Source organism: Papio anubis, chromosome 3 (assembly GCF_008728515.1).
Source record: "Papio anubis isolate 15944 chromosome 3, Panubis1.0, whole genome shotgun sequence".
NCBI classification, from domain to species: Eukaryota; Metazoa; Chordata; class Mammalia; order Primates; family Cercopithecidae; genus Papio; species Papio anubis.
In genome coordinates, this window is record NC_044978.1 from 32,574,400 (window position 1) to 32,597,572 (window position 23,173).

Genomic DNA, 23,173 nt, shown 5'->3' on the forward strand with positions numbered 1-23,173 from the left:
CAATACACCTCCACTGATTATAAATTGACCCAACCTGAACTTTTCCTTCTTTCTTATCAGTTTTGTCTATATTAGATAGTTATGTCGCTATTAACGCATTCTCTCAAGCTAGAATCACTTAAAATTAAGGATATCTCTTCTCTCCCTGATTCCCCATGCCATCAGCTACCAATTCCTATTGGTTCTACCATGGTCATGTACTTTGCCACCCTTCTTTTCATTTGTTTTCCTCAATGGTGGTAATCAATCAGGTCATAAAGCATACTTTTTTATAGCATTTCATTAATACTGTTCTGTCAGATCCTGAATACTATTGGAGATCAAAATATCCAAAAGACATTAAGATTTGGCTGCGCCATGAAAGAACTTCGAGGCAAGTAGGAGGGAGTTGTACAATAATTTCAATTTGATGTCGTGCTAGAGATATGAACAGAATGATACAGGATCACAAAGGTCGACCAGCTTAGAGGTAGTCGTGTATATACAGAGAGAGGTCACATTAGTGGAAGCCTGCTGGAGAAGCTGAGTCTTTATTAGTGAGTAGTGATTAGCCATATGACAAGGCGATAAAAGCAGTTATTAACAAAGGGCAACATCAGGAGCAAAGGTTCAGATACCAAAGCCTTGTTCATGGCTCCCACCAGTCTACACACCCCCTTCTCCCAATCCAAGGTACCTCCTCACCTAAAATAGAAGTAGAAAGCCAGAAAAATTAAACTTGTATGTATCCCACCTTCCTTAAAATCTCTTCTGACTCTTGCACTGCCTTATGATTAAGTCCAGATTCCATAACATGGCACACACAAAGCCTTCCCAATCAGACCCCAATTCATTCCTGCAGCCTCACCTCCCACCATCTACTCTCCCCCGATAGCAATGCTTTCTCGCAGTCTTCATCTTTTTCTTCACCCAATACCATTTTTTTCAACTCAGTTTCCTTATAAATATCTAAAGTGCTTCTCCCTTCTAATCTATATAATTACTTTCTAATTCTCTAAGCTCTAGATTAACTTTGATCTATTCTTTGTATCCCCTCCTTAATTCTCCAGGCAGAATTAATCACTCTCACAGCACTTGGGTTTTCACTTCTGTTATAGTCATGACCTAAAGGACACAGGTTTCTGCATCAAGAGATACGAACTTCACAATGGCTTTATTACTCATCTTCTTCACTCGGTGTGAGCACATGAGAGGAATGTAATATAGTCTACTGAATGATTTAACTTTTTATCTAACCCTGTTTTCAGAGCCATATCTTGCTTATATCAATAGAAGAAGCCTTCTCAGGTGTGTTTGAGGTGACCGTACCAACTTTTCACAAAAATATTCTATGTTCTCTGTTGCACCGGGTGATTCTTTTGACCTGCCTGGAATTCTGACCATGAGACACAATCTCATTTTAGTGTGATGACCGCCATATAAAAACATGACCAAAGAACATATAATTGTTTATGCTTTTATTTTTTGGAAATGTTCAGGTCTGTGCATGAGTACTAAAGATTTTATGGCAGAATAGGGATGTCATAGAGTGATTTAAAAATGTAAAAAAAAAAAATCCCAAACTCTTCATAAAATAATTATTATTTACATTTTTCTCCATTGTTGAAATAGGAATGGAGTGCTGACTAGTTACTTTATAGAAGTTTCTTTTAATATAATACTGTACACTGTAATTAAGATAACAGTGACACAGTGGGCCTCAACATTGAAATGCTGCATTTTGCGTAGGATTTTTTGTTGGTTTCATTTCATATAAGGATTTTACAGGCAAAGAATATGAATTCAGAAAACTGACATAAGAGAAGTGAGCTAAGGATATTATTATGCTTATTTTTTAAGTTCTTTAGCACAGAGGTATTCATGGCCATAAAGATTAATTTACTGATGTGTAATGCCCATTTCTCCCTCCAGAACAGCTACTGAATATAAATCTGTTTTAGAAGAGAAAAAAGTTTGTTTCAGAATTTTCCTTGTAGGGCTGGACAAGCTCTGATTTGCCACATCAGTCTAGAAAGAATGTTGGGCGGAGATGTCATTGAACGCTGCCTACTGAGTCCATGCTACTCCATGTAACACAGACCAACATCAACCATGAGCTATATTTTTTTAAATAATTATTTATCTTTGCTAAACTTGGTACAACTTGGATAATTAAATATACAATAAAATGTGTATGGTAATCCCTAAATATGTACAGTGCTGAATTGTTTATTAAGATTTTAAAATATACTGTTTTGCTTAATCCTTATAGACAGTTTCCTAGGTAGGCAGAATCATCCCTCCTTTGAATATCTGTTCCTACAGACACACACATAAATGAGGTGTTCACCATGTAATTTTGACAAATGCCCCATTTTCTATGGCTGGTAGGTATGCCTCCCCTACACTGAAGAAGAGAGTATGATTTGCATTGTCAGCAGTAGGAGATGAGCAAGTGCCTTCTGACCCGATAAAATGTACCTGGGAGGGATGAATGGCGGGTTTCAGGAGGCATAGTGCATTAACCAAGGCTTATGAAATCTGTACAAAGCCGTTCCATTGAGTTCCACTGTGAATAATCTATAGAATGTTTAAAATAAAGGCCATTTTTAAGTTTAAAATTTAAAAGCAGATACATTTGTCTAGAAAAGTAATTGGTATTTGTACTCATACCCTATCGACCCTTTGTTGTAGAATGTGTAAATTTCTGTTATTTAATTCAGACAACAATGGCAAAGGCAAAAACAGGGAGACCAGTTAGAAGACTATTTCATATGTTGGCCTGAATTGTAAAGTGGCAGCAATAGAAGTAGGGAAAGTGGTCAGATTCTAGACATAGTATGAGGATTGAGCCGAGATAACTTGATGTGGGATATGGAGTGTAGCACAGAAAAAGGGAGGAGCAAAATGCGTCTGCAAATTATGGAGTTGGCATTTACTGAGATGGTAATAATGTGTTGGTAAGAAATAGGAATTTTCTGGTAGTCGGCGTATAAATTATATGTAATGCTTTGAAACTATAGAAGATCACCAAGGGGAAGAATGAGACAGAAACTAGAAAAGGTCCAAGCAGAGATCCTTGGGACACTCCATCATGTAAAAAGAAGGTGGTAAGGAGGAACCAGCACTCAGAGCTAAGGAGAAGCATCTTGTCAGATAGGAAGAAAATCTGCAGAGCATACAGTGTGTGAAAAGCCACTTACTGCCAATTGGTTAGTTAGACTAAAAAAACAGACCATTGGATTCAGCCATGTGGGGGTCATTGCTGACCTTTGTTTGCATTCTAATGGCTTCCACTGAATTATCTCACTTTTCCCCTCAAAGCAGTTCACTGGGGGATTTTTCTGTTGCCCCCTCAGTTTCAGCTACTTAACACTCTTTTTATACTGTCAAGCCATTTTAAAGTAAATAACTCAGTACCATTGTTTCTTACTCAAAATAAGGCCTTCCACTCAAGGCACATACAAAACTAGAATGAAGTTGAGCATATTATCCAACTGTTTAACTTATTGAACATATAATTGACAATGTCTGCCAACATAGCCACTATTCCTAAGCTAGATTTCCGTAAAACATTCCACGATTTCCCTTAATGGTGGTTGAGTGATACACTGAATAAATATTGTGTGTGCTGTATGATAAATTTCTGTAAGAAAGTGTCTTCAGAGATTCTAGGTTTCAGGTACATATTCTTTCATGTTTTGCAGTGAATGTGTGTTTTTCTTCCAATAGTTCTTAGTTTACATTTTCTTTCATTGGAAGTTCATCACTGTTAGGTGTTTCTTGAGTATTATAACAAAGCAAATCCACAAGCATTCAATATTAGATTAGGAAAAAAAGTCCTGCAATACTTTGTTGTCAAACACTTGCCACCGATAGATGTTATTTTAGCTTTTAAGGCCTGTCACACTGTTTATTCAGAGGAATCGTTTTTCAGATTTTAGTCAAATAATAAAAAAAAAAAACCCTTAATTTTGGCTTCCCACAGATGCCATTGTGGAAAGCATTCTTAGTACTATGTTATTTAGTCATCCCATGGAATTCCAGTTTTCAACATTGATTATTACTTATAACCCACAGTTTGACCTAGGAAGTGGGAAACTCTGTGTATTGACTCTGACTCACCAGCCAACAATGAGCCTGCTCTGTGGTGGAGTTGACTTCTATGGAGACCTGCAAATCTAAGGTGCTATCACTAGGGTGAAATTTTTTCTTTAGCTTGTAAACCACGAATGCTTTAGGTGAGATGTTGAGAGTAACAGTGTTTTAGTTCGTACATCTGGTTAGATGGTAATGGTTCTCCAGTTTCATGATGATGGGAAAAGTGAGTCCATAGCAGTTGTTTCATCCATCAAGTTGGTAAGAAGGTCTAGTTAGTACATAAACATTACTTTTATTTAAGACAACACTTTTGGCAAAATTAGCCATCTCTTTTTTCATATATCCAGTCTTCTCAAGAAGACTTCTGCTCTCCAGGGTTTTTCTGAAACCATGAAACTCATGGCCTTTTAAGGCCAGTTGCAGGTTTGAGCCTTAAAAAGTATTGTTTTTAAATGCTGGCTCATACACTTTTCATACCGGACTGTTGCTGTGATGGGTTATATAGATATGTCAAGTTTTATTCAATTGTCATGCTCTTTTAATAAGAACTCCTCAATGTTAAGCCTTGATGTGAATACGATTGGCCACCTTCCCTAGGATTTCTCACTTAAATATATAATCTGCATTACCTACACAGCATTAAGACATCTGTTCTTGAGTAGGAATGCAAGCATTTGCTTTTCATTGCTGGCTTAAAAATAATTTAAAAACATGACCCAGATAACTTTTGGATGAATTCGGATAAGCACATAGGGAAAGGCAGAGAAGCGTGTTTAAATGAATTGTTTCAGGACATTCTTGTGTCTTTACAGAACCACCCGTGAGTTGTTCCTGGCAGGCATTTGTGTCTGCATGCCCTGTCGGCTGCTTAGGCTCTTTAAAAGTAAGACCTCTGTACAATATATCAGTTTGACACTACACAAATGAGATTGGAGACACCTTTAAGAAGTGATGTTACACAAGGCTGAACATTTATTGTCTTCTCTTAAACACCTGATCATTTTATAATATTGTTTTGTTTTTAACTCTGACAATAAAACTTAATCTTCTTTCCTAACTCTCTGTTAGGTCTGAATGAATTGAAAGCTTTCTTATCAGTTTGACGGATACTATATGCTGTTGACTAGGAAAGTTGCAACATAAATCTTTGTAGGCCCTAATAGTTTTGCAACAGTTGCTATGCTACTCAAGGTAAACATTTATATGTGTGTATTTGTCCAAGGAAGATTCATTTTAAGTGTGTTTCTAAAATTGCACTGGCCACAAAAATCCTAATAAAATGACAAGGTATGGTATTTTAGAGGTAAGTAATGACTTATTGTGAAATTATAAGTAGTTCAGATAGTACTATTCCGAACAGGAAATCAGCTTTTCTTTTTTCTAAAAAAGGGGAAAGATGTTAACAAGTGCAGAAAATATTTAAGGTAGCCATAATAAAATACAAAACAGTAAAACACTGATTTTTGAAAAGAACAATGGAAAAGTCAATAAGAAAACTTAACTTTTGCAGCCAAACTTGCTGTCTTGAGCTTGTTCCTATGGCTATTATTTTGTCTGAACTCCTGGGCTGCCAGTTATTTTTCATTAATACAAATATATTTGTTTTTCGGTAATTCTTACATCCTGAGTTCACTCTTTTATGGTCCACATTCACCAGGATTTGTGTGATACTTGTTTGGTTACTTGTGTGATTCACAATAGCAGATTCTCATTTCAGCTTTGTTTTGGCAAGATAAAACTCTCTTCTATGATGCAGTATACTGAGCTTCCATAGAATAAGCTTCACAAAGACAAGAATTTTATCTTGTTTTGTTTATAGTGCTCACCTCACAGGTTTTTACTTCTGTTCATTTGTTTTATTTTTATTTTTATTTATTTATTTATTTATTTGTTTATTTTTATCTTTTTTTTTTTTTTTTTTTTTGAGGCAGAGTCTCACTTTATCACCCAGGCTGGAGTGCAGTGGCCCGATCTTGGCTCATTGCAACCTCCACCTCCTGGGTTCAAGTGATTCTCGTCCCTCAGCCTCCTAAGTAGCTGGGATTACAAGCGTGGCCAACATGCCTGGCTAATTTTTTGTATTTTTAGTAGAGATGGGGTTTCACTCTGTTGGCCAGGCTGGTCTCGAACTTCTGAACCTCAAGTGATCCACCCGCCTTGGCTTCGGGAAGTGCTGGGATTACAGGTGTGAGCCACTGCACCTGTGTGAGCCCTTACAGGTTTTTAAATAAATACTTGTTGAATGATTTAATGGACATGGTGTAATATTATCCTTTGATTGCTCCTATATAGATATGGAGAAGTTGATGGCATGTATTAGCATTCGAGGGCTGCCTTAACAAAATACCACAGACTTAAACAGTGGTGCCTTAAACAATGGAAACGTGTTTTCTCAAAATTTTGGTTGGTAGAAATTGAGATCAAGGTGTCAGCAGGTTTGGTTTCTTCGGACATCTCTCTCCTTGACTTGTAGATGTTCATTTTCTTCCTGTGTCTTCAGATGGTCTTCCCTCTCTACTATGTCTGTGTTAAAATTTTCTCTTACGATAAGACCACCAGTCATATTAGATTAGGGTCCATCCTAATTACCTTATTTTACTGATCTCTTTAAAGACCCTGTCTCCAAATACAGACATTCTGAGATACTGCGAGTAGGACTTTAGTAGAATAGAAACTTTGGGTGAACTCTAATTCAGCCCATAACACAACATGTATCTATATTCATTTAAACATTTTGGTATCAGTTTTCTAAGCATGGACCTGTTTCCTTCAGATTTTTAGGACCATAACTGCTTCTATTTATAAGCCAGACATGCCTTTCTAGGATATTTGATTTCTTAAAGAGCAAGATAAACTTCATGTACTCTTAAAATTTTTTATATATATATATATAAATATGTAGAATGATACCACAGTTGTACCACAGGGCAGTGTTTCCCAAAACTGATAAGCTAAAACAACAGGGAGAGTTCATAGAAAGAAAAAATAGAGTTCAGTCCCATTATAGCCTTACTAAGTGATTTATTATATTTTTGAGGCTCTCTAGATAATTTTGCTGAAGCTGCATTGGACTCTCTTGTATCTGACAATTAAATAGAATTTGTAAATGTAAAAGCTGGCAAGAAACTTGAAGGTCATTGACTTTAGCTACCGTATTTTGTAGTGGAGAAAACTGAGGCACAGATAGATTATGCAATTTACTCAAACTCTCTTCCCTACGTGTGAGTATCTCTGGGATTTAGAGTCCAGTCCCTTGACTCCTGATCATAGTTCTCTCATTATCATGTTGTCATTCAGGGTAACTTTCATCAGAGAATTTTAAAGACCCGATTTTGTAACGGATCCTTATCTCATAGAGCTGATATTTTAGAAATATACTGTTTGGCAGGACACTTCATCACACAGATTTTAGATGCCTTTTCTGCTCTTTGACAACCTGTCCTTACAAAATAATAGACCTGAAAGGGTCTAGGCTAGGGCCACACCATCACCAAGGTTGTCATTACTGCCCTGCAGGTGATAACACAGAAGCTTTTCTCTGGCTGAATAAGGGTTGTGGTTTAGTTGTCTACATTGCAGAACACCAAGAAACTCTGCTTCCTGTTTGTATCCATTGCTATCCACTAAATTGTCTTAGCACAACCTATAGCTTAAAAGTATACCATCATATTTTTATAAAGAATAAAAGACATAAGAAACAGAGAATGTGAAAATCCAATTCAAGTCAAGGCATATTTTGCATATTCTAACCAGTTTATCAGCCCAATCATAAGTGTTTTTAAGTATCAAAGGTATTGTTAGAATTTTCTGGATACTAATTATGGGAGAAAATGCTATTAGTCTGTAATGACCAGTAGTACTTTGTTAGAGAGAAAAGGAAAACTTAAAAATTCAAAGACATTTTTTTGTAACTTCTTTTTTTTGTTGCTCCCCCTTTCTCTCTGAGAGTCCCTTTAAACCACTTAGAAAAGCAGAACCTTGAAACTGGACAACTCGGCTGTTCCTTGAACCAGTGGGTGGAGGGACAGTCATGAGAAGGCCCTTAAATAGAAGCACCACTTCCCCTGTTCTGTCCAGGGACTGATTCTTTGAATCCCAGGAACTTATGTTCATTCTTCTTTCCTGTTTTTTGGGTGGGGACCACCACTGTGTGTGGGGTGTGGTGGGGAAACAGTTGTCTTTCTAAATTTATCAAATTGTAATTTAAATATTTAGAAGCTTAGCGATTTATAACACCAACTGATCTATACATACAGTAACAGAAGATGCTTTTCTCCCAACCTTTAACATTTGAGGGGAAAAGTATGCAGATTGCAGATACTTCACTGGACCCAAGGTGTGCATCTTTTGTTTGCCCAGTATTACAAGCTTATCTTGTTTTGCCTTCTTTTGTATTAATATTTTGAACTTCATCTCAGCAATGTTCATTTCAGTTAGCACTTTGTATTACTTCAAAAGAAATGCTCTGTTCAGAGAATCTCCAACAAATTGGAAGCAATATAAGCCAAATCATTCTTGGATTACTGTCTAATTGAAATTAGCCTACATAACAATTATATTTTATGTTTAAAATACACATCTGCACTCTGATGATTTAATAATGTACACTTTTTGTATTAACTTGCTAGCAGCCACTTATTTTATCTGTACAGATTTTGAAACTTTCCATTTGTAATAATACTTATTCTTTGACTATTACTGACCCCTTAACTTTTACTTTGTAAAACATTTATGTACATATATAGGCTTATATTTTTGAAATATGCAAAAATTTGCTTTAAATTTTTGCACTATAAATTTAATCAATAGTAACTAAATTGGCTAAATTAAAATTAAAACGTTTTTCAGATCAGTGTTCTCTATATCTCTAATAGAGTTTTCAGTCATAGTTCTGTCAAAGCAATTTTATGTTCTTTTGGCAATTATAGAAAACACTGGGTAACAAAAACATACTAGATTTAGTGTCTACTCTCAAAGTTTAACAGTCTAATGGGTAGAGCAAAAGCATCATAAAATAATTAGAAAATATCTTAGTCCTAATATTTCAGCCAGATCCTTGACATTATTGAAATTAAGTCTTTAATAGTAACCATTGTACTCTCTCTCTCTCTCTCTCTATATATATATATATGTACTTACACATTTCCATGTATCTTTGCTTATCTTTGTGTATCCTGTAATATCATGTCATAAACCTCAAATATACAAAATAAAATTTATTTTAAAAAAAAAAAAGATGAAAGGGGTAACAGCTGAGTGGAGACTTGGAAAGTACACATGAGTAATTCAGGCAAGGAAGGAGGCCAGACATTGTCATTCCGCTGTGCTTTTCTCATAATGCACACAAAGGCCCTGGAACACTGTAGTTACTCAATAAACTTTTGTTAAAAAAAAAAAAAAAAAAGGATGAAATCATTGTTGGCCTAAAGCTGCCAAGTTCATTTCTGCCGATTGTACTCTGTAAGAATGTTCCCCAGTGGGCAGCGGGGCACCCACAAAGCCAGGAGCCCCATGAGGGTTGTGCCTGTCCAGAGAAAGGTACTCCTTTTCCTAGTTTACAGGGCAACTTCTGCTCTTCAAGCCAAGTGCTCACAGAGCAGCCCACAGAAGGAGTCTGTTTCCAGTTGACCCAGTGGAGATAATATGGGACAGTGATGACCCTGTTGTTCCAAGTTTCATGGATGAATTGGATTTTTGAAAGGGTCATTGTAATGGTGAAGATTTATGATGTAGATCAACAGGGGGAGAGTTTTTGCGTGTGGGGTATGGGGGCAGATTTAGCATAAGTTAAGGTACAAAGTCTGAGATGATATTATGTGTGCAGTAGTCAGCGAAGAGACTAGATTGATTGGAACAAAATGTGCATGTCTCTGATGAGTAGCGGATTAGAGGGGAAGGTGAGCAGAGGTCAGTTTTTGAGGACTCTGAATGCTGTGTAAGGAATTTGGATTTTATCCTCCAGATGAGAAATCACATAGGCATTTGTCCAAATTCATCATAGGATCAGTGATATCTTATTTAGTAGATTAACCCAGGATTATGCAGCATAGAACAAAGGAGAGAGAAATGATTAAAGGTAAGGAGATAAGGTTAGAAGCTGCTATTTATAGTACGTTTTTAGTATCTAGCCCAGGATGGAAGTAATGAGAATGAAAAGGAAGAGCCGATGTGTTAGTGTTTCCCTATACATGGGCATTTAGATTGCTTCCAGTCTTTCTAATCATTGAACATATTTCCTTGTGCATAAGTGAAAGAATATTCAGTGCTTATCAGTTACATCAGCTAAAGTGTTATGCCTGTGTACACTAACTTCTGCAGGCAGAGCAGAGGAATTCCAATTTAATCACATCTTCAGTAATCCTTTTTAAAATTCTTGCCAATCTCATCTGTGTGAAATAGTATCCCTTTTTCGTATGTGAAATAATATCTCTCTTTGGATTTCTCTGATAATGAAGTTTAGCATATTTTCATATGTTTATTGACCATTCAAGCTTCTTGTCTGGAATTTGCCCATTTTTCTTCCATTGCCTTTGTCCTTGTTTTTGTATATTCTGGATACTAATCTTGTGACAGTCACATAGTTTGTCAGGGTATTCTCCCAGCGTCTCTCTGATCTCTTAATCTTGTTTATTAGACATTTTATATTAAGATATATTATAGGCAATTTATTAAGCTGATCTTTTATGGTTTAGGCATTTTCTATCTTGATTAATAAGTTATTTAATGTCAAATGATTTCTACGTGTATTTTGTTCTAGATCTTTGGGTTAATTATTATGCAATTTTTAATTTATGTGACACTAATTTGCATAACTACGAGGTAATTTTTCAGATGAAGGAAAATGAAAAGTGGAAAAGAAAAGGAAAATTTGATAAACTGTATTATAGTTTTCACTCTAAGTCTGTAATTGAACCATGAAGATATTTTTAATTTTTTTATATGACCAAAAGATACCCACATCCATCACGGTTTGTGGTAATGAAAATTAATGCCTTTCTCATTGATTTTACAGGAATTCTATCAGAGTTCATCTTCGTGAAGTCTTTGCAGAGTAGTTATTTCTAATTGAATTGAACACAATTTTCCTTCGCACATATTTCCAGCCTTAGTCTTTATAACTTCTTGCATATGTCCAGAAGGAATACATTGTCATTTTTAAAACAGTTAACATATGATTCATTTTACTTTCAGCAATTCACAGAAGCTGTGAGTCCTTCAGTGTTACCCCCTTCAGCTTTGCCACTGGACCTGCTTAATAATGCTATAACTGCCTTCAGTACCTTGGAAGACCTTATTCGATATCTTGAACCAGATAGATGGCAGTTGGACTTAGAAGATCTATATAGGCCAACTTGGCAACTTCTTGGCAAGGCTTTTGTTTTTGGAAGAAAATCCAGAGGTAAGCTCCCTCTTCAGATTAGAACCTCATTTAATTTTTTTTAGCAGCTAATGTTTCAGATTCTTCTGCCACAGCTTAGTTTAAAATTCATCAGTGATGTATTCAATACATTTTCTTATCATTTGAGCATATTTATGTGTTGAATAATAATGTATACAAAAGGAGGAACTTAGTTATAACCCAACAGGAATATATTGAAAGGGATACTTCTGAAAATTCCAGTTACATATTATCTTCAAAAATATCATTGTGACGAAGGCCTTCATTGCATTTTACAAAAATCATTGCTTACTCAAACCTAATACTTGGAACACGTGGATTTCGGGACTCAAGAGAAATTATCATAGCTGCAAAACCAGGTTAGGGCTAGAAAAAGGGGATGCTCTACAAAAATGTTTGTCTGCAGTGTCTCCCATGGGTCAGTATTATATCACTTTGCATTTTCTAAGCCTAGACACTTCTAAAAACTATGAGAAATGGCAACGACCCAACATAAAGTAGAATTCATAGTTTTCAAGGCAGGGTTCATAGCAAGAAAACAAGAACCTAAAAGAACCCACACCATAATAATTTTTAACTATGTAAATTTGCTGTTGAAACAATCACTTTTGCCCATATAGGTGTATCTTTCTCTAAGAGTGAAAGTGCTGTTAATTAAACCTAACTCTACATGGCCAAGAAATTGGAAATAATCTTAACTGAGTTTTCTGTAAGATTACCTAATTTTTTTTAGTAACATTGGAATTGGAAAGCATCCGTATCAAACACAAATGAAAACGTATAGAAATAACTGTTTAATTACAGTGCACTCAAAATATCTGTTTTAGTCTGTCAGAAATATTGAAATCTACAGCTTTGGAGAATGCAGTGACAGCCTAGAGAATTTATATGAAAGGAACAACGTTCAGTTAATTTGAGCCATTTGCAAGGGCAGATTGCACCAGACATGCTCTTCTAAAACTTGTCAGAAGGAAACCCGATTCCTGCCCTTTCCTGCTCTTAAGAGTTGCAGCTTTTTTGGATCATGAGCTTTAATCTCAGCAGGTCATGTTCAGACTTGCCCAGCCCTGGTATTTCGCTATGCCAACAGACGTGGTTTCCTTTTGGCAATATTTGAAATCAGTGTTCAAGTGCATGGGCAGCCGAGTCCTGTCCAGATGCTGAAAGCTGTTACATATTTATAAGATTGGATCTTGATGAATAACTTGATGAATAACTTACGAGCAACACTTCCCTTCCCTCCCACTTAGGAACAGGAAGATGAAGAGCTGCAAGACTAGCTGAAACATCCATGAATAGAGCCCTTGTTAGCAAATTTGAAGTTGATTATCATGTTGATCTGTGAGAAGCAAGGGCAGTGAATCAGGTTCTAAACTGAGATCTAGTTTTTTGACAGCTGATTTCTGGATTTGAGCCTAAAAACGTCCCTTCTAGCCAAGCCTTTATGCCTGAAAATATATGCCTGGTGCTCAAAGATTTGGCCGGAGGCTAGCTTGCATTCTAAAGCATCGGAAGCTGAACCAGATCTTTCAGATATTCATTTAACACTTTCAAAATTGAAGCCCTTTGCAGTTTGCCAAATTTATTAACTTTTTAAGCATGCAGTACGTGTGAGAAAAGCAGTGTATATTTTTGGAACTTTACATAAACTAAAATACAGGTGTGGGATAACATCTATATAGACAAAACTAACTCCCCTCCTGAGAGTATCTCTACAAAAGAACAGGAGTAAAACTTTTAAAAGCTTCTAATTAGACATTGAAATAGATTTCCCACAGAATAAACATCACAGTGTTACCACATTCATCTTAGAAAGACCACCCTCAGATTACTTTACAGTAATAGACTATCTTTGGACTGAATCTCTTAAAAGAATGAACAACTAACAAAGAAAAATATGACTGTTTTTTGTAGCAAAACTTATTAATGACATTTGCATTTAAAAATAATGATTTTGGTTGGTGGTGTGCTCAAAATCTGCATTCTTTAGAAAAATAAACTAATACCCATATTTGTTTTCTTAGGAGATAATTATAAAAGGAAAAAAGTCTGAAGACCAGCTTTTACAAATATTTGGCAGAGGGAAACTTCTTTAATATTATAGTTAAGCTATTCAAAAAGTATGCTTTGGTACATTATCTTTCTTTTTTTCTTTTCCTTTTTCTCTTTATTTTCTTTGCCTTTCCCCCCCAAAAGTACTATACAATGTTTCAAGAATATATGACATATGACTTATTTTAACGAAGCTTATATGCATTTGAAGGCTTAGCAATAGGCAGCATAAATTTCAAATATGAAATGCCAAATTTAAAATCCTTAATTATATTTTTAGAAAACTGTGGACTGCATTCATGCTTTCCTTTTTTTTTTTTCTTTCACTTTCTTCCTCTAGTTCAGGGTTTTCATTCATACCTTGCTACTGCTACAAAAAAAATACTGTATTTTCTAAGTCAAGCTTAACTAGTACTTAAAAAGGGCTTTTGACTTTTGTGTCAAACATGATAAATGAGTGGAAGCTAAGTTAAAAGTGTGTTTAAATTTTCACATTGTAGCAGGTATCACAACTTAGTTCACTTGGGAAATCTGTCTAACCTTTTATTGTGGTTAAGTAAACATTTTAAAGGGAACATATACAATCTCATTTTCTGTTGTCATGAAATAACATATTTAAAACTGCTTGACATAGATGAATATGCTTTGAGAGCTGAGAGCTTCTTCACTCACATTCTTAAGAAGTATAATTCTTAAATAAGCATTGAAAACTTTGGCAACCAGATTTTGTGTTTGTGCATATTTTAAGTCTTCTTCCTCCTTACCCAGGCATTAAATACTAGAGAAAAGATTCAAATAACCCCAAAAATAGTTTTAACAACAAAAGAGGAATGTGTACATATATATACTATTAGAGCAGCAAAATGAAACCAGGTAAAATATGTTACACCATTTAGCATAATGAGCTCATTACTTGTATTAGGGATAAGCTGGCCTATTCAGGGCATTTGAAAGAAGGATTTGCTCTTAAATATTGAAAAGTTTTGCTTTCACAGGATCATTTTCAGATTAAAAAGAAATCTTTCAGTAGCCAAAATAAACAATGACTTTCCCTTGAGTTAGAAAAATAATTTTTTAACTGAATAAGGTGTTGAAATGGACTCATTGAATTAGGATTTCTTTGGTGCTTTCCTATACTTAACTCAGGTTTTGGTCTATCATATAGTTTACATACTTTTATAATTTACAATTACCTATGCATAATTTTATAATACATTTCTTAAAATACTTAAATTATCAAACACAATTAAGACAATTTAAGTATCAAAAACACCTGGTCACATGTATAACAAATCCAAGAAAATAAGCATTTGATTCTTAATTATCTTGTCACTTAAAAATTAATAAAAATTAGCTTTTAATTTAAAAAAGTGGATTACATCATGATTATTTCTACTTGAAACCATCTTTAACCAGAAAATAGTTTTCTTCTTTTTCATTCATGTATATGTTGTCCATATTAGTGGAAAGGGTACGTTTATTATATTTTAGATAATGTTTCTAAATTTTTTAAATTTAGGAGGAAAAAACCTGAAGGAATGTATGTTATCTGAAAGTATTCAATGTCATTTGAATTGCTTTATTTGAATATTTCTAGGGAAAAAAACAGGCAGAGATATAAGGCAGAAAATAAATTGTATTAGAAGTGTTTATCCTAATAGTAATTACCTACTATTCATGTGATATGTATAAATTCACATTGAACATGACATGTTATTTTGATACAATTTTCCTGAGGCAGAATCATTTTGTGGTTAAAAACAATGGTTCTTTGAGGATTTACTGCAACAATCTGATGAAAGAATATTTTGCTTGGTCCTCAAAAGTAGGTATTCTTTCATAGAATAAAGCATAAACAGCATAGTTAACCAGCTTGCTAAAGGAGTAGAAGCAGGGGTTATAAATTAGATAAATTAAACATTTCTTCCACGCATTAGCAGGGGAGGGATAGATATCTGAAGGAGTTTAGTTTAGTCTAAATTTCCAAGATGGGAAGTCATTCAATGCATTTGAAGCATTGCCTTCCTACAACTTCTGCTCTTATAAAGTATGTCCTTTTTATTCACTCATGGTCTACACAACGGTCTTCAAATGTGCATTTTCTTTATGCTTTTTTTTATATTTTATGATTCTTATTGCCATAGAGATTATAGAAAGTGCGGTTGGCACATTTCAATAAATTGTTCTTCACTAATTGTATCAGCCTAAAATCCTTTTAAGAATTATGTTTGTTTTTTAATCAAAGCATTCATCATTTTGCATTTTATTCTTCAGTGTTCTCCATGTCAATTTTTTTTTTTTTTTTTTACTAAGGTTAAAACGTGTGGCCCTTTTTGTCTCTATAAAGTTTCCTATTTATAGCTTTCAACTGTTTTGTTGGCTCTGTTCTTAATATTACACAATGGCATCTCTTTACTGGTTGCTAAGTCATAATGAAGCTTTGTTTACTATGAACTAGAAAGTCCAATTTGCAGTTATATATCTCTAAAATCTACTTACAATAAGAGGGGATATTGTTATGGATATTGCTCATGAAATAACGTAAGATTTCTTTATGAAAAGAGCTTAATGAAATACATTCAGGCTCAAAGCATCAGCATCTATTTTTCTTTGCTCTCTTTTATGCCGTATAGTGGTGGATCTGAACCTTCTAACAGAGGAGGTAAGATTATACAGCTGCACACCTCGTAACTTCTCAGTATCCATAAGGGAAGAACTAAAGAGAACCGATACCATTTTCTGGCCAGGTTGTCTCCTGGTTAAACGCTGTGGAGGGAACTGTGCCTGTTGTCTCCACAATTGCAATGAATGTCAATGTGTCCCAAGCAAAGTTACTAAAAAATACCATGAGGTAGGTATACAATTTTCTTTTTTGATTTCCTTTGGGTATTTTATGTCTTTGAACAAAACAGTGAATCTGAAATGCATTTATGTTTGGAGAAAAGATGTAGTATTCATGGGGGGAAAAAAACAAGGTTTACAAATAGTTTATGCCTTTATTTTTTAAAATTAGCACCTTTAATTAAAATTCCAGATATTAGGGATTTAGAAAGATTATTCTCTGGTAGTATAACATGGGTGGTCAGTGAAGTTTTTGCCTCTCATACCAAAAAAAGTGTTTTCTGAGGGAAAAAAAAAATGAGTAAAGTTTTTCAACTTTTAAACTTTTCAAAATATGAAGGAAAAATATTTCAAAGACAAGCTCAGAGATAAATTATTGTCTACTTTGGAGAAAGGAGAGCTTTGATATTTATTTTTCTACTTGGGGCAACAGAGACTCCTAAGATGACATATTCATAATTATAGTAAACTTTGTATTATTCGTCTTGCTTCAAATAACATGTTAAACTTTGTATTGATTTTTTAACCTTTCATCTCTTTATTCTCTGGAATGAAAGAAAATATAATATGGCATGTTAGTAATTATTGTTTTTTAGGACCCTGGGAACCTTAGAACTTGTACTCTTAATGTTTTTGTTAGTGACGGAGTCTCCCAATTATATCCCAAAACCTCCCCCACCAGCATCATATAGCATCATTCTATCAGGAAGCCATCCTTCCTGATGAGTCAACTTTAATTTCTATAAAACATTTACATTAGACCAAGTCAAAATCTGCCTTTCTGACATTTCAGTATGACTGCCTTTCCTTTCATTTTTTCCTTTAAATAAGAATACAGAATAAATATCTATCTAATAAATAAAATGATTTTTCATATGCATCAGGATTTCAGTGAAATCCTTAATGAAGTGAAAGCCTAGCTCTAGAGTGGAAACAGGGTCCCTTGTCTTCACGAATCCAGTACTTTTTTTTCCACTTTATCAAATGCCAACACAATATTGGTGAAGGGCAGGAAAATCATGTCATAGGAAGTGTAGTTTATGAAACCTTACATGTTTAGGTTACCTAACAGATGAGGGTTTCACTGAAGACTTTATGCATATGAAAAATCATTTTATTTATAAAATATATATTTATTTCATGTTATTTTATTTAGTGGAAAAAATTAAAAGTCATGAAGTAATTTTTAAATGAAGCCAGAAGGGCAGATTTTTATTGGTATAATTTAAAGGCTTTGTAAAATTTAAAGTTGACTTTTCAAAAAGGATGGTTTCCAGATACATGAATGGTACCTGATGCTGCTGAAGGAGGAGATGGGATATAATAATTGAGGAAAACTAAAAGATACGGTAGCATGATAACGTTATTAATAAGATTCTTCCTTTTTGTATCAATCACCAGATTTCTTTGGGGGAAGACATTTTAGCCAAATAAATATATTTTCTTAATGATTTTTCTGAGTCCCACATAAGAATTTTCAGAAAAGCAAGTCAGGAACTTTATATATATATATATATTTTATATATATACACATGCACACACACACCCACTTAGATGTCATATCTTCCTTGAAATGCTGGTGTCCTACCAGTCCTAGCATGACTAATTCATCCTCAGCGCATCTGTAGGGCTTCAAAGATACTCTATTAGAGAACTTTTATTATTTCAAAATTATTGTCTATTTTTGTTTGTTTCTATTGAATTGAGAGCTGAGGAAATCAAAAGTCACATTACAATGTAATGCTTGAGAACACAAACTCCATAGCTAGACATCCTAGTTTTGAACCTAATATTTGTTTGCTGTGTGACTTGGAGCAAATTGCTTAGCCCTCGTGCCTCAATTCCTCATCTGTAAGGTGAGTCTCCAACCCTCATACTCCACCGTGAGGATTTAGTGAGTTGATATTTACAAAACACTTAGAATTAAGCCTGGCAGTTGTCATGCCCTTAATATATATTAGCTGCTCTCTCACTCATCTTTGCTTTTTCATCTTGCCTAGTCTTATTCTTTGGTTATGGTAAATGATCAATAAAGATTTAATGAATTTTGTCCTGAAGCAGGAAAAGTATTCTGGCCAAAAGATCTACAGGATACTCTGACAATAGTAAACTATTTGTTCCTTTTTCTCTGTTCTTACTCGGCTTAATAATTTTCATCTTATTTATATTTTTACGTATTTAATAATTTTTAATGAAATAATAGTTTATGTTATTACATTAGGTCTGTTTGTTTTGCACAAACGAACCTAAAAATATATACCATTCAATTGCCTTATTCCAGTACTGAATCCCTGTTCCCAGTGCTCTGTGGTTCTCAAAAGTTCAAGGTCATTTTGTTTGAATGTGTTGAGCAGTGGTCCATGAGCATTTGTTCCTTGCTGGTTCTCTCTGTGTCTTATCTACTATCTTCCAAAATCTCTGGCTCAGCTTCTTCCTGGACATTCCTTTTTGTGAACTTACCATTTTAATTTCAACCTCTCTGTCTAAATTTTCTGAGATGAACTTTAGCCCTGTTTCTTTCCTGGTGGCATAATCTGTGTCCTTTTCCTCTTTAATATTGTCTGGGACCTGCTGACCATTTTCCAAGTCTACTTTTCTCTTCCGAAGTCAAAACTGTCAAAACGAATTAAAAAGAAGAACACTAATTGTGTCCTCCACCATTAGAATTTCTTATACAGGACTTACATTTCTAGAACATTAAGAGATTCTTCTGCTATTTGTAAATCTCTATGAGCATCAGCAAACAAAGACAGGGGACTTTGATTCAGCAAATGCATCTTGGCATATGCATGCTAGAGGAAGCAAGGATTGCAACCGGGCCTGACTCTTAGGACCATGTATGGTGGCCTCTCTAACCTTTTACTTTACATAGTAAATTTTTGTCCTTGCTGAATGGGAAAATGCATACACGTGGACATAGGAATTGAAGATGTTGGCTATGCCAATATTGCAATTTATCTTACCCCCCCACCCAACTTCATTCCAGAAACAATTTGTAGCAGGAGTGTGATAAGGAATAGTGCCAATGTCTGAAATGTAGTTAGTCTGACACCCTAAATTGTTCAAAAATAGTAAATCAGTACTAACATAAAATAATACTCAGTAGCCATTGAGTTAAATTTCACATCAAAGAAATAAAGTTTAAGTAATTTTTATTCTAGAATTGTGAAATAGATGAGAAAACTACTTTAAAATTTTATAATTTCTAATAGTTATTATGAGACTTTGAAGTTTATCTCTTCAGGAAGAAAGATACTAAATAAATAGAATGTATGAGCAGTGACATTCTGAGTTTATAAAATTATTATCTATCACTCTAATAATTCATCTCTGGCCTAGGTACAAATAAAGGCTGTGTCACTTATTCTATCTAAGCCTCTGTTCACTCATGTGTAAAATAGGGGTAATAATTGTAAATTACTTCATAGAATTCTTGTGAGTTAAAGTATGTAAAAACATTATTATTGTGCCTGGCACCCAGTAAGCATTCAAAAAATGTTAGCTAATTAACCTCTGATATTACCACATACTCCAGTGAGGTACGCATTCTCTGTTTTTCTTTTAAGTCTTTAAATAGAACAGTCATAAGACTTGACTTGTGCCTTTTTGGATTAATGAACATTTTTAGGAATGGTAGCTTTTAGAAGTTACTTTATGAGGTTATCTATGTCATATCCAAAAAGTAGAGATGCTAGAAAATTTCATATTATTTTGTGCTCTGGCCTTTGTTCATAATCCAAACAAAATACAATTTCCTAAACTTTATTGTTTCTATCATAAGAAATAAAATGTCATACATTTAAATAGGTAGCAACATCAAATATTTTAAATAATATTTTATAGAATTACACAACTGTATCTTGTTGTCATAGTATTAAGAGGAAATATGTGTAGTGTAAGTGTCAGTCCTGCTGTATTTTTATTAAAACCTTGACAATCCAAACTGCAAATAACTTTATTTAATAGGAGCATCATTGTTATTATTGCCAAACCTCTTCTCACTGCACAGTAGGATCCAGCTGCAGGAAGTTAGCTGTGACTGGGGCTGATGTCTATGAAGTACATCTAATCCATCTCATCAAGTTTATAGAGGACTTGAAGTGTAGCCAAGAAAATTAATGAGTGGCATAATTGAGCAGACTCAGCTGTGGAGTGATCATGTTTCTTTCCACAGTATTTCTTCACTTGAGTGTATTGCATCAAGTGTAAATATTTGTTAAATGTGTGAATAAATGAATGAGTGAAAGAAAGCAACAAACAGAAAAACGAATTGTGTATTGGTAGTTCCAAAATACTTAAGGTGAAATTCTAAACTAGTCAGATAAATAAAATAACGATTGCATGGTGAGTCTTTCCATTTAAGTACAGTTCCTTATTTGGAGACAGAATGCTTCCAAATTGTTGGCATTAAAATGTCTGCCCTTTCATGAAACGCTGATGAGTTTTTTTTCTTTTTTCTTTTTTTTTTTTTTTTTGGTGGGAGAGTGTTTTCATAATGCCTGCTCTAGGAAAAATTAAAATGTGTGTCTTTTTTGGGCCCCAAGATTCTTTTCTAAAACGTTACTTGTTTATAAAAGCAAGTCATAGGCATTCGTTGATTTTTAAAGGTGGCTTACTATTGTTCCCTTTCAGGTCCTTCAGTTGAGACCAAAGACTGGTGTCAGAGGATTGCATAAATCACTCACTGATGTGGCCCTAGAGCACCATGAGGAGTGTGACTGTGTGTGCAGAGGGAGCACAGGAGGATAACCGCACCACCAGCAGCAGCTCTTGCCCAGAACTGTGCAGTGCAGTGGCTGATTCTGTTAGAGAACTTATGCGTTATCTCCATCCTTAATCTCAGTTGTTTGCTTCAAGGACCTTTCATCTTCAGGATTTACAGTGCCTTCTGAAAGAGGAGACATCAAACAGAATTAGGAGTTGTGCAACAGCTCTTTTGGGAGGAGGCCCAAAGGACGGGAGAAAAGGTCTTCAATTGTGGAAAGAAAATTAAATGCTGTATTAAATACGTCACCAGCTAGTTGCAGAGTTACCATGTACCTATTCCACTAGCTGGGTTCTGTATTTCAGTTGTTTTGATACGGCTTAGGGTAATGTCAGTACAGGAAAAAACTGTGCAAGTGAACACCTGATTCTGTTGCCTTGCTTAACTCTAAAGCTCCGTGTCCTGGGCCTCAAATCATATAAAATCTGGATTTTTTTTTTTTTTTGGCTCATATTCACATATGTAAACCAGAACATTCTATGTACTACAAACCTGGTTTTTAAAAAGGAACTATGTTGCTATGAATTAAACTTGTGTCATGCTGATAGGACAGACTGGATTTTTCATATTTCATATTAAAATTTCTGCCATTTAGAAGAAGAGAACTACATTCATGGTTTGGAAGAGACAAACCTGAAAAGAAGAGTGGCCTTATCTTCACTTTATCTATAAGTCAGTTTATTTGTTTCATTGTGTACATTTTTATATTCTCCTTTTGACATTATAACTGTTGGCTTTTCTAATCTTGTTAAATATATCTATTTTTACCAAAGGTATTTAATATTCTTTTTTATGACAACTTAGATCAACTATTTTTAGCTTGGTAAATTTTTCTAAACAGAATTGTTATAGCCAGAGGAACAAAGATGATATGAAATATTGTTGCTCTGACAAAAATACATGTATTTCATTCTCGTATGGTGCTAGAGTTAGATTAATCCGCATTTAAAAAAAACTGAATTGGAAATCAATAGAATTGGTAAGTTGCAAAGACTTTTTGAAATAATTAAGTTATCATATCTTCCATTCCTGTTATTGGAGATGAAAATTAAAAAAGCAACTGGTGAAAGTAGACATTCACATCCAGCCATTACTAATCTATTCCTTTTTTGGGGAAATCTGAGCCTAGCTCAGAAAAACATAAAGCACCTTGAAAAAGACTTGGCAGCTTCCTGACAAAGCATGCTGTGCTGTGCTGGGCAGTAGGAACACATCCTATTTATTGTGATGTTACGGTTTTATTATCTTAAACTCTGTTCCATACACTTGTATAAATACATGGATATTTTTATGTACAGAAGTATATCCCTTAACCAGTTCACTTATTGTACTCTGGCAATTGAAAAGAAAATCAGTAAAATATTTTGCTTGTAAAATGCTTAATATTGTGCCTAGGTTATGTGGTGACTATTTGAATTAAAAATGTATTGAATCATCAAATAAAAGAATGTGGCTATTTTGGGGAGAAAATTATGTGCGTGTGTGTCCTCAAGACTTATCTCTTGGACTCTGAGAAAATGAAACAAAATTTTGTGTTATGATTTTCATTATGCAAAAGTATATGTCAATTCAAAAGACAAAAAAGGGAAAATCCCTGTGAGCCTTCTCTGCCTCTTGTTTCCAATGCCTTTGAGCAGTGGTTTTATTTTTCTTACTGGTCTTAATACAGATTTCTGGTAATTTAGGTTTCACCTGACTGGAAAGTTGTTGTATGGTTTATGAAATGCTTAGTGATAGGTTGTATGGTAGCATGAAACTGGAAAAAAACTCGCAGGTTTCTGATCATGTCTTCATTGCCACTGGCAGCTACAAAATGGGGTGAGCGTAAATTGATCTGGTGTATGGATTAGTTTACATTGCACACTCCAAAATGTGGTTCCTCAATTCCAGACATAGATTCCTATTCACGGCTGGTATCTTCAGCATCCTTTCCTCAGCCTTTCAACTTGCCAGAGATGTCTAGTGCCCAGGACCTTCTGTCTTCAGACGACTCTTCAGGCAAGCACCCTTTTCCTGTGCTTTGACACCTGCAGTTC

At 34.7% G+C, this 23,173-nt stretch overlaps 1 protein-coding gene across 2 annotated transcripts in view; it reads left to right on the forward strand.

Annotated features, from left to right (window-relative positions):
- PDGFC (platelet derived growth factor C) overlaps positions 1 to 22,728 on the forward strand; it is a 215,833-nt gene extending 193,105 nt beyond the window's left edge. Inside the window, exons 4-6 of one of the 2 annotated variants that reach the window (XM_003899300.4) lie at positions 11,272 to 11,479; positions 16,165 to 16,382; positions 21,005 to 22,728. In XM_003899300.4, coding sequence (XP_003899349.1) covers positions 11,272 to 11,479; positions 16,165 to 16,382; positions 21,005 to 21,121 — 543 coding nt within the window. In that variant the 3' untranslated portion in view covers positions 21,122 to 22,728. The remainder of the gene's footprint in view (positions 1 to 11,271; positions 11,480 to 16,164; positions 16,383 to 21,004) is intronic. The other variant, XM_009207763.4, reaches the window with a different exon arrangement.
- Positions 22,729 to 23,173: the final 445 nt, after the last annotated feature.